Source organism: Botryllus schlosseri, chromosome 8 (genome assembly GCF_051294905.1).
Source record: "Botryllus schlosseri isolate E-star chromosome 8, Bs_hap1, whole genome shotgun sequence".
In the NCBI taxonomy this organism is placed as follows: Eukaryota; Metazoa; Chordata; class Ascidiacea; order Stolidobranchia; family Styelidae; genus Botryllus; species Botryllus schlosseri.
In genome coordinates, this window is record NC_137243.1 from 14,706,196 (window position 1) to 14,718,509 (window position 12,314).

At 41.2% G+C, this 12,314-nt stretch overlaps 2 protein-coding genes across 2 annotated transcripts in view; one reads left to right on the plus strand and one right to left on the minus strand.

Annotated features, from left to right (window-relative positions):
* Positions 1-10,659, plus strand: part of LOC145444211 (vacuolar protein sorting-associated protein 8 homolog) — a 153,450-nt gene extending 142,791 nt beyond the window's left edge. The window contains exons 22-36 of the mRNA XM_080322147.1: positions 978-1,093; positions 1,155-1,265; positions 2,174-2,275; positions 2,341-2,508; positions 2,966-3,136; positions 3,205-3,393; positions 3,454-3,544; positions 3,867-4,015; positions 4,678-4,843; positions 5,048-5,139; positions 5,205-5,387; positions 7,065-7,180; positions 7,239-7,376; positions 8,025-8,361; positions 9,849-10,659. Coding sequence (XP_080178273.1) covers positions 978-1,093; positions 1,155-1,265; positions 2,174-2,275; positions 2,341-2,508; positions 2,966-3,136; positions 3,205-3,393; positions 3,454-3,544; positions 3,867-4,015; positions 4,678-4,843; positions 5,048-5,139; positions 5,205-5,387; positions 7,065-7,180; positions 7,239-7,376; positions 8,025-8,361; positions 9,849-9,962 — 2,243 coding nt within the window. The 3' untranslated portion in view covers positions 9,963-10,659. The remainder of the gene's footprint in view (positions 1-977; positions 1,094-1,154; positions 1,266-2,173; positions 2,276-2,340; positions 2,509-2,965; positions 3,137-3,204; positions 3,394-3,453; positions 3,545-3,866; positions 4,016-4,677; positions 4,844-5,047; positions 5,140-5,204; positions 5,388-7,064; positions 7,181-7,238; positions 7,377-8,024; positions 8,362-9,848) is intronic.
* LOC145444240 (CCN family member 2-like) overlaps positions 1-12,314 on the minus strand; it is a 288,076-nt gene that overhangs the window by 182,464 nt on the left and 93,298 nt on the right. The window lies entirely within an intron of this gene.

Genomic DNA, 12,314 nt, shown 5'->3' on the forward strand with positions numbered 1-12,314 from the left:
CTCCTTTCTCCCAAATGTCTTCCTTTTTAAAAAAAATTTCTCTTTTTCAGTCTAAAATGCCCAAATAGACCACGAAAGACGTTACATTTTGGCTTGAAAGCAGGGCATGTTATGGTATGGTATGGTATGGAATGGGAATTTCCATACTCCCCATGACCCCATACCCGCCTGAATCGTTCCATACCATACTTACAATTTTCCATACCATAGCAAAATTCTTCCATAACATATTTCATACTTTTTCCATACTTTTTAAGTCAACACTGATGATAATATAAGGTGAAAACGGGTATTTCGGGAGTCAAATCAGAAAAAATATTTTTTTGGGTCAACACTAATGATATAAGGTGGAAGCCGGTATTTCGAGAGTCAAATCGGAAAAATGACCTTTTTTTAGTCAACCCAATAAAATTGGCTGCATAAATCTAGTTTCTATTCTGCTTCAGTAACTTTTGGTGCCTGCTGTGAAAATTGTCCTCCTTTCCCAATCTCAAAATACGGTAACCCTAATAAGGCACAATTTTCGGAAATATATTCAACTACTTTGATGCAGGGTCTATTTCGCACAATTGTTATAATTTTATACGTAATAACGATACAAACATAACCCAAAACCACTTGCTAATGTACAAAATCTAAACTGTAAATAACTGTAAAAACTCTGATACGATTGTTGATATACAGTGTTCTTTCCAATTCTCTACTAGTTGCTGACGATTATCATTGACGAGTGTCAGCCAAAAATATTCGGTTTCATTTCAATATGAATATGCCATTGAATTGTATATTCAAGTTCTGTTCCTCCAAGAAGCTTTTTAAACCGTAAAAAGTAAGTACTTTTGCTCAAAGAGTGTTCGAATAGAAGTGGAAGATGTCTAAAAAACATGACAACTTGAGAAAGTATGTGAAGGAAGCAAAACCTACCTACTAACCGTCTCTGCGTATATCACCGAACCACTTGTCACACTCATTTGCAGACAAAATGATGAATCTCGGCAGCAAGCTGCTCGTTTACATTAGCTGCTGCCTGGCGGGGGTCGGGTACCCTTGCGGTAATCTTGATGAGGATACAACTGTTCGAGTCAAGAAAGAGGTACATCACTAGCGGCTGTGTTTTTTCCTTGGTCCTGTCGTATAAAGCGGCTGCATTTCAGATGTATCGGTGTTTGACGGATCCGAAATTTAACGGATTCGAGCAGGAATATCCGATATTGAAGATTTTGCTTCAGTTTTCTGCGGCCGAAATGCTGAACGTCTTGTCGATGGTAAGTTTTTATCGATCAATGCTGTTTGGTTGTTGTATCGAGATTTTTGTGGTGGGCGTAATGCCGATCTAGTGACTCGGGATAGCTAGTATAGTAATCTTGAATGCCTGTTTTGACTTTTGCAAATGTCACAGTTTACCTTGCTATATATATGCAACTTTTTTCTCGCGCGTTCGTTATTTCGTGGTACGGATCTGATCAGCTAAAAATTCTGCCACTTCACCATGTGTTAGTAGACTCTATTAGCGCGATAAATAATAATGCATTATGGTGACAATTGCACTGTAACTGTAATGACGCTGCCACCGTCATTTCGGCTTGCATCGAGCAGATCACAATTGGCGGTTCTCAAGTTACGGATTTGTTTGTTTTTTGTTAGAACTAGGCACTACAATTCGAGTGGTGAGAGGCAATTTTTCAAGTAAAAATAACATACACCTTCATACCAAGAGTAGTATTTGATCAACGCTACAATACTTTATTCCCATGAAACCTCAATTGACCGTATCTGATCAACAAAAAACATGTTTCACAGGGCTAAGAATATTCAAGGATTCACATTTCTGTGAAGTAGCGATCGACCGTCATCGAGTCACAAAGCGATACGAAACGATCGTGGTCCAAAAATGCTAAATTATTTTGAATGACATATGACTGGCGTCATTTTTTTTGTGGCCGCATATAAGATGCATAGTTGAAATTTTCAAGTCTACTGTTCTGTCATCGTATTATGTGGCGCATGAGTGCTCAACTCGGAACCTAATCATTCAGGTATTGGTATCGTTGAGACTGATGTATGCCAACGGGCTTGAAATTATTTGTAGTGGTGATTTGGTTGCAATGCGATAATTGAAGTTGTTTCGTTGCAAAATTGCAAAGTTGTCTGAATTCGATTTCCTATGCTTCAGGCTTTTTCGGAACCCGAGTTTCAGGGCGAAGATGGCAGCGCTCGTGTGCAGCAAATTGTCGACGTCCTCCTGCGTATCATGGTCGAAACTCCCGGTTTCACAGTGAGCCCGATATAAAGTAGTTCACGCGCACAATGTATCTGATATGCAGTTTCGTCTTCTTCCAGCCCGGGCAAATCGGCACGCTGTTTGTGTTTCTGGCCCGGCAGGTGTCTGAGCGACAGCACGGCCAGCATTTGAGAGTGAACAAGCTGCTGATTCATCAGATCGTGGAATACTTGACCACTCCGGCTGCTGTGCAGGAAGACGGTGCGAAACACGAGGAAAAACAACAGGTGACTCGATTTTTGCGAAAAGTGACTTTGCTGATTCGAGATTGCGTTACTGAATATCTTGCTGTGTGTACTGGGTACGTTTCGGACACAAGCAGATTTAATATTTTCAAATCGAAATCCCATTCCAAATTTGAGATTCAAACCTGACTCCGAATTAGGTATCTGTTTCACGCCCTGGAATATTGGAATTTCATTCAAAAGATTGTCATCAATTACTTGTCCGACTTTGAAAAAAATGATCTATCCGATACTAATTCGGTCAAAATCTTCGAATTCTTTTTTCAAGTCCAAATCTGCGCTCGTCTCTGTTAAGCTTCCCGAATGCTCGATACCTTGCGTCACTTTGGCTTGACGGTGAATGAGCCTTAATCGACTACCCAAAATCATCCTGGCCCGGCAGCTGAGCTGGAAGGTTGGAAACATCTACTCATTCTCAACTCTGGCTCGTATTTCGCAGGCTCTGGTGCAGTTGATAAGGAACGAAGTCATTGGTAACGCCGACGATTACGAGAGACTCGTTGTGCTGGTGGACCGGGCCGGGTTCTTTGACGCGCTGCGGTTGCTCCACGGAAACAAGCGTCGGTTCGACCTCATATTCGAGACTTACCTCAAGGATCCAGCGAAACAGGCACAGTTTCATTTTTTTCTTTATGTTGGAAATTATTAAGATTTTCACGGTTCACTTCTAAATTGCAGAGTGGTGCGTTCCATTACATTCGCGACACTCTGAACGACAAGTCCGTGGACGACGGGGAGAAAGAGATGCTCGTGCAGAGAGTGTCTCAGAATATCAAGAGGCTGATCGACATCGATAGCGACGAGACCGCGAATTTGGTGACCACCATACTGCACGGGTCTTTGCACGAGATCGCGACGAAATTGAAGGTTACATATATCAATTTTACGCCCCTGACTTTGCATTTACATGTGTCTGTATTTTTGCAGGATCAACCTCAAATGCTTTATTTCTTCTTGAAAGGCCTTTTCAATCCGGACACCTCCCATTATCAAGATGTGGACGCCACTAGTTTGAATGGTGGGCTATTTTTTTCGAACACCATTTTTAGAAGCAATCAGTAGAGAAGTGGAGGTGTGGTGATGATGCAAGTTTATAAATTCTCTATGCGAAGTTCGCAAACAGTCTGAATAATTTTAGAAATTGGTTGAACGTTGCGTTGGCATAAGAATCACACTTTGCAACCAGGATGAGAATTAGGACTCCCGACTTATAATTCTTTGAATCCCTATATACCTAAGTGAATGTGGAGAAGCTTGCACCCTAAAATTGAACGTGTCACAGCGGAAAATGATGTTCACAAGTCCTAGTTTCGAGTTGCCTTATCCTTATTTTTGTTCAGACGACATCGCCGCTGAAGCGCCCAATCCCTATCTCGGCGATGTAGAGATGGTGCAAGTCTACCTGACACTGATGTGTCAGTTTGATCGCGACAAAGTTTTGCCTTTTTTGAAAACCCTGGAATCGAACAAGCCGTCCAATTCTCTTGACGTGAGTAGACGGGAAATCGGTTTTCTATACTGAGCCATCGCTGTGTTTATCAGAAGAGAGAGAGAGAGCGAGAGAATCTTCATGCAAATCAATAACTTAGCAAAATTGCAATTACGGAAATGTGATACACAGCTAGGCAAGGTATGGACTGGATTCTCGGTTTAACAGAGTCATCCAAGCCTAGCCATCGTAATTGCAGTATCGCAAAGAAGTGAATCTTTCGGCTGCTGTATTTTGCAAAGAGAATACAGGATTTTGCACTAGTAGACTTGGGCATAACGGGATTGCTAATCTGGACCACCGAAGTACATAGTTATACTCATGCTGAAGATTAGTAAGTTTTGTGTGACGACTCAGACTTGGTTACTACTTGGGCCGGGGCTTGTGACGAGTAGTAATGGTAAACACCCATTTCGCGTAATTTTCAGAACTGCAACGGGCACTAAAATGTAATTTTTAACCCAGCAGTGTCAACTGTCGTCCAAAATAGTTTGCCAAAACTTCCATATGTAGTGGTTTTGTAGCTGGACTACGCATATGTCTATATGTAAGAATAACATAGTGTACTTATGTTTGAATTATTAAATACGCAGCAGTATTCTTGGTTTACGATCCCACACGATATACATTACCTTATAAATATGTATCGACGCTTTGACCAGCTGGTTTGGAGGTATCACATCAACGAAGCCACTTCGTACTTACTGGAGGAAACGGGAGACTACGCGGCGGCGTTTAAGGTTCTTCATAAAGCCGCCAAAGACAAACTCGGCAAATTTGTGGAACGGTGCGACCACAACTTGCTGGATTCAATCCCGTTAGACAAAGGTACGATGAGTTCGAAGTCTTCATATTATGTTGTTTTGAAGCTCTCAGAGTATCTTTGGCATTTTTGTACCTTCAAAAGGCGTTAGTCTCTCTAAAAATTCCATTTCCGCGTCTTTAAATATAATCACTAGTTGAACTCTACTATTGCCGTATTCGAAATCAATTTGAGCGGTATCGCGTCAAGTTGCATGTCTTTTCCATCAGACACATTACTAGACGAGGCCAAGGAAATCGTGCAAGACGCCATTTCCCTTTGTCAGAGAGCGTCCTCAAAGCTTACCGATGAACAGACAGAGGTATGTCCTTTAGATTCAAGTGACGGCGATGCCTGTATTCGTATTCGGCCGCTGTTCGTTTTCAGAAAATGTGGTTTCCGTTGTTGGACACCGTTATCGGGCCGCGTAAGGCGGTGACTTCCAGCCGTACGATACTCGACCGTGATGGAAAAGAACTCGAGAGCATTTTGAAGGAGTTGGAGCAGCACGTTCTGACCAGCATGATGAGCCATATGTCGTTGCCCGCGCTGCTGCAAAAGATTATACAGGCAAGTTTTAAGTGGTTATGTTTTAGGCTACTACCACTTCTAGTTCTATACTGCGAAACTCGCAGAGTACGGGCACTCGAATATGGGTAGAAGTAATGCTGAAAGTTTCTACTCAATTTCGTGTGGGAGTAGTGACTTTCTCAAGATGTGCTAAAACTACTTCAAATAGAATTGAAAAGCATCAAGCAGTTGTAAGAAGTCGATCGGGTTTCGGACAGGGTTGTGATCACTCCAGTCATGTCTCGAATCCAGTCGCAATTTTTCGTTGACTCGAGTCAGTTTCTTAAAATTGAAAAATGACTCGACTCAAGTCACTTGGTGTATTGACTTGACTTGTAATCGAGTTATTGCTTTTAACAGTACATTCATATTTTTATTGACTAGAAAAACTTTTCGCGTGCCTCTTATAAAGAGCAACCAGCACAATAAAGGATATAGAACAGAGTTGGATTCAAAACCAAATGACGAATTGTGGCGCAATAATGAAAATTTGTAAATAACATGAATGGAAATTAAACCATAGCAACAGTGCAGCGTATATAGCAACTTGAAACTGTAGTGCGCGTGAGGAACAGAATACCAATACAGTGAGACAATGCAGCAACACAGAATAAGAGCACGTAACGAACAACAGCTAAGCAACGACAGCTAGTGGGAGATTTTAAGATTATACAAAAATTCTTTGTGGCGACAAACAATGGGGTTGTTTAGTTTGATAAAAGTGGATTTCAAAGCTGTTAGATGAAATATAGATCTACCCTTGGATATTACTGAAAACATGCTATCAGAATACTTCCAAGGCACAAGCCGGGTTGTCGATTAAATGCTGGTCGATGGAAAAATTGCATGCCAACGCTTGGCTGTGCGATGTGGATTTTGAGGCATGTTTACGAGTTTTTGCGTATGACTCGACCCATTCTATAGGACTTGATTCGGGGCTCGTATATCAGGACGGATGAGCCCTGAAATTGTCTTTATCTGATTGAATAAACATGTTTAGAGTGTGAATGTTTTGTGTATTATGAATCCGAGATCTTCGATATCACCCAAGAGTTTCACAGAAATGAGTTGAATCTGACTTGAACTCGATACGGAACAGTAAACTCGGACTCGGGTCTTAACACTATGACTCAGACTTCACCCTTTTCTCCCTGACTTGAACTCGGGCTTGACCCGCCAGAGAATTTAAAATGACTAGGCTTGACTCGGGTCAAAATATGAAAGTCAAATTGACTTGTGACTCGGAACCTTGTGAGTTGGTTACAACCCTAGGTTCGGAGACTTTTGTTAACAGTCACAGTTTTAAAGATCGCATTGTGTATGTTCATTGTTTGTGGATGACGCAGACCAACGACTGATAGCGACAAAATAATAACCCATCGGTGTCGTACAAGGTCTACATGATCCAGTTGTCATAATGATTTTGCTAGGGTAAGTTTCAAAAATCTGCCCACCACTTCTTTCTACTTGAGAAAATCTAGTAGGTAAAGGGTGAGTAGTTTCGCTTCAAAAATAAGCGTGGAGGTACTTTTAAAACAACCGCACCAATGAGCATCATAACTAGCTCAATGAGCAAAACCAAACTAGAGTAGTAGTACGTACGCCAATACTTCTGTGTCGCCGGATTTTTCCTAAGTAAGGCGAATTTGCAATTTTCGTGTTTTGAAACAATTTCAGGACCCCGCATTTGATACCGGAAATTTCGGAGAGATCAAGGACATACTTCTTGGCATGCTCGAGAGCTATCAATACGAGAGAACGCTGCTCGACACCACACTAAGTCTACTTTCGAGGTAACGGGAATCCGTTTCGCGAGGTCCTGAACATCGCTAAAGCTTTACGTTTTGACAGGGACCGTCACGAATCGCTGGTTTCTCTCAAGAAATCAGTCAGCCGCGGATTGGCGCCAAGGTCGCAGTTTTGCGCAGCGTGCCGTCAAAGTATTCTTGGTACCACTAACGACAAGAATCGTAACATAGTTGTATTTGGGTGAGATTTTTTGTAGTCTTTTATTTTTATGAGACGTTTTCGAGAGATTCTACAGCGAGTAAACCCAGTAACTAGGACAAGTTGAGCAATTGGACTAGTCGTGCTACACTGCTATTTGAATTTAAGGCCAACTATGATATCTTTTGTGGTGTCCGTGGCCGCTGTGGACAATATTTGTCATGTTCGGAAAGCGGTACAAACGGTATAGCCATCATCAATGCTCCACATAGAAATGTTCATCATTTCAATGAGGGATTTTTTTTATCAACCTCTGTATAGTAATTGCAGGAGATGATCTTGAGCTTGCCAGGATTTGGAATTAAATTAGCCAGGATGACAAGTCTGGCAATTCACTACTACCACAGTAGTTTTTTCCTGTCTTTCTTCCACACAAATTTTTATGCGGCTCCACCAAGACTCGAAATTGCCGATCGGACTCGTGACTCAATTTCTATTACTGACGCAGTATCTGGCTGAAATATTTGGATGTTTGACTCAGTCAGTGCTATGGTGTTGACTCTGGCCTTCTGTTACTAACTCGTTGAAAACAAAATTGCAACTCAGAGTTCTGGCTGTTATTATAACCAATATTGTCCAGCCAGACTCCAGTGTGTGAATTACAAAATAAATCAACGTTCACCTTCATAGGTCCGGCACCGTTTACCACGAATCCTGTTTGAAGTTCGACCCGAGTCTGTCGCCAGCCGTGTATGAGACCCAGCCCAGCCTGTACGAGTCGCCACGGAGGACCCGGAAAAAGACGCGTGCTGGGACAGCGGCCGGGGAGTTGAAGCCGTTAGAGAAATGCGTACTGAAGGAGCGGAAGCAATATGTCGATCGTAACAGACAAGTCAACAACGTGTCCAAAATATTTGCCAATGGAAAGGCCACGAAGGGCGGCGCGCCGTCTCAGAATCAGGGCGTGTTTAGGAAGGACGGTTCCCTGTTCGCTTTTCCAGTGGCAGAGTACTCGGAAGCCAACAAGGTGGGTTAAAACAAATCAAAGCTCGATTCTGTCATGAGCGGCCCAGGTACCAAGGTTTGAACTTACGTATTTGATCAGAAGATGTGTGTCAAGGCTTGAGTTATAAAAGATGAGAAAGGTTTAAAATTGAATCCCCTGACATCGGTGCCGTTATAGAACAGATTCCATAACAACTCGGACATTTACACTTGAAGAGCTTCTTGGAGGTACAGAACTTCAATATACAATTGAATAGTATATTCATATTGAAATGAACCCGAATATTTTCGGCTGACACTTGTCAGGGGTAATCGTCAGCAACTAGTAGAGAATTGGAAAGAACATTGTATATCAACAATCGTATCACAAAATATGACGTCACCAGCATGAAATTCGGTGACGTCATATTTTGTGATACGATTGTTGATATACAATGTTCTTTCCAATTCTCTACTAGTTGCTGACAAGTGTCAGCCGAAAATATTCGGGTTCATTTCAATATGAATATACTATTCAATTGTACATTTAGACTTGCCCAAATCGACGCAGAGGCCACGTGTTATGCGTTGATAAGCATGCGTATTTAATTGTTCACGAGAGATCAAGGACTCACTAATTGACAGCACTTCCAGACTCGTTGGCAAGCTTATCACACGCGCAATTTCGTCAACGCGAGGAGATAGTCTAATCGTCATTTACGCATGTACTTAACCCTAATGAATTGATGCTATATTAGTAAATTCGAAAAAAATCGACCCCCCCCCCTCATCCTTATTTTTCGACTGGCTACACGCCTGCCTCCAAGAGTGGAGCTATCTTCAGATATGCATTGAGAGTAACGCTATCTCTATTTTCCTTCGGCTATTTTTGTTCCCGTCTGCCTGTCCAGTTGTAATCAAATGTTTTCCGTTCCTACGATCATATTAATGGGTTAGCGATGTGAGTTGATGAGCGTTTGGGCCAATTGTTCAGTTCAGAAAATACTATGGGGTCGAGTTCCAATCAGCATTTACACAATGTAATACACATATACTTGACCGTAATAAATTGATGTCAAATGCTACCTTAGTAAATTTGAAAACATTCGAAACCCTCTTCTTTTTTTCGGTCTTCTATTTTTGCCTGTTTGCAAAATGGCAGAACAACCTGATGAAATCACCCCTATGTAGTGTCACTGGCATGTCTTCATAAATCTGGCGTGCCTAGAATACAAACAAAATGCACCTAGAAGCTTATTTTCGGTTATTTTCAGCTTACAAAATTTGAGGAGGCCTGGTTATTAGTCATTTTGTGTTAGTTGCAATGATGTATGTCACCACCCCGTCCATATACCCTAGTTTCAATACTGACCAATTTGACCTCTGTGTGAACTGACCATTTCGAGCTTTTTAGAAGTCGATTTTACTACAGAACTCGAGAGCGGTCTGAAACACCCTGATGCAAACTGTATTATCACGTTATTAGTGCCAAGACGTTAGTAATGTTACCTTGTGCCAAAATTTTTACAGACGTCAGACGTGGACAGCTACACTTCAAAAATCAGAACGTTATCGTTGAAATCGGGGGAAATGAAACCGCAAGATTTCAAACTCTCTGTGGCTGCCCCGACGAAAATATTTTGATCCTCGCTGCAGTTGACTAGCGTCGTTTACTTTGATTAATAGCACTGAAATGATGATCGCCTGCAGTAAATCTCTTTGTTATGCAACAATTTTTATTGCCATTGTTATCAACACAGTTCATTTCATGCTTTTTAATGGCAACAGGATTGTGGAAGCCAAGCGCTATGTTCGGCCGTATTCATTAATATCCATACTGAGCAACATATCGTGTTGATATATACAAGGATATATATTATATACTGAATGTATCATGCAGTACTCCAAATGATCAACATACAAATCAGTAACACAATATGTCTGCTAATGATATAGATAATGTTCTCTGGATTGTTATGAACGAAAGCTCTGTAGTGTCCATAGATGGAGATTACCTCGACACAAGAAGTGGTCCGATCGTATGACATGAGTAATTTGCAAACTTCTTGCAAGCTATAGAGTGTTTATTCGTCGACTTCACGTAAATATTAGAGCACAACACTAATATATCTATGACTATGTAAAATGATCTGATTCATGCACTGCTGATTGCGTTGTCTGTCAGCTTTTACATGGATATTGCTATTATACCAACCTGCAATATTCGCACTGTTTGTTGATGACATCGCATGGAAACGGCTTGTAGTATTAATTGTGCAATACCTGCTACATGTAAGCATTAATTTGATTGTTTTTTCATCAATAAATGTTCTTGATCTCTTGCCATGTTTTCTTCTATCATTGCCCCAGCTTAATATAGCTACCATCTATTGGCTATTAGATAGGGTTACCATATGTCCTCCTTTCGGAAGATTTGTCCCCCTTTTTCAGGAAATCGAAAATGTCGTCCTTTATGGAAATTCGTCCACCATTGACAGCTAGGCTAATGGACAGGGTCAACTAAAAAACATAAATGGCGAGAAATGTGTAATGCGGACGCTCGAGTGTGGGAGTGGGACTGAAAAAATGACCTCTTTTATTTCTTGTAGTCAATGCCACAGCAGTAACCTATCGCTAAGAAGTGGATAATTCGGGAGTCGAGTTGAAATGAAGACCTTTTTTAGTCGACACCACAGGAGTATCGTTAAAAAGTTTACAATACGGGAGTCGATTCGAAAACGAAATGATGACCTTTTCTCGGGATTTCCAGTCAAAATTTTAAAATCAGTTGTTTTTACTTCCGGTAATCTAACTTCAATGATTTGTAAAAAGTGTCCTCCATTCCCTATTCCGAAATATCGTGACCCCACCATAGACGTTACAAAGAATTAAACGTCGCACTGATAGGCCGGCTAGTCATTTTTATTAGATTTACCCAAGATAAATAGTACGCGGTTCACGAGGGACTATATTAGCCTACTCAAGTACCTAGATCTCGAAACAGTTAATTGCCAAAGGTGTAGTAAAGTTGATAATATTGATGCCCGAATTTGCTTCAAGGCATATTTCCGGGTAAGCGTATGCACGACAACGAAATAAGATAGTTCGGGTTTCCTATTACATAACTGGTGCGACGTGATAGCTTTCTCGTTTGCTGTCCGTTCGCACGACCGCGAGAGCTATTAGCATTTTCACTATAGGACTAGCCTGGCAAAGCAGGTAGATCGTCAACCATGCATTAGTTGGAAGAAGTGAAAAAGCTGTTATGCATTTACTACCAGCGCTCACGCCGTTTTGCACTCGACAAACTGTACTGTACCAGAGTGCTATTTCGCAATTCGAATGACGTAAATATTGCGTCACCCTAGGTCACGGCTTGACATACTTCGTCTCTAACAAGCGGCATTGTCGTGCTGCTGCAGATTACGGCGCGCTAGCAATGTGATAAATTATTGAATGAAAACTCATCGTATTGTCAGATTCATGCTTATTATTAGATGTAAAAGTTGAGCATAACGAAATCAGGCGTATTGCGTTAGGCGTGCAAATAGGAACGTATGTCTATCCAGGTTGCTGCATTGGACGACAGCTGAAGGTCTCTTGCTTGCAGTTGCAGGAATCCCATGAAATATCTTTCACAATATCCACGTAAGATAGGCGTTAATGCAAAATGGCAACTACTAGTAGTACAGTAGTACTATCATAACAGTCATGTAGATCTCAGTGTAAATGCGTTATTGGACATTTGCTTTGTGGAGTCAAGATATAGATTTTAGTTGAGATCAAAGGACTGCGAACAGAGATCGCTGATCAGAACTTATTCGGAGTTTAGTAGTTTAATATGATTACAATTTGAAATGCTACTTTCCAACATGATTGCACATATTTTGACAAGAAAATATGTTGGGTCAATAAAAATTTCATTTATTTGCAGTATTAATACCATGCGGCTTGGTCTTTATGGTAATGTTTGATTTTCGCTGTCCGACTGGACAG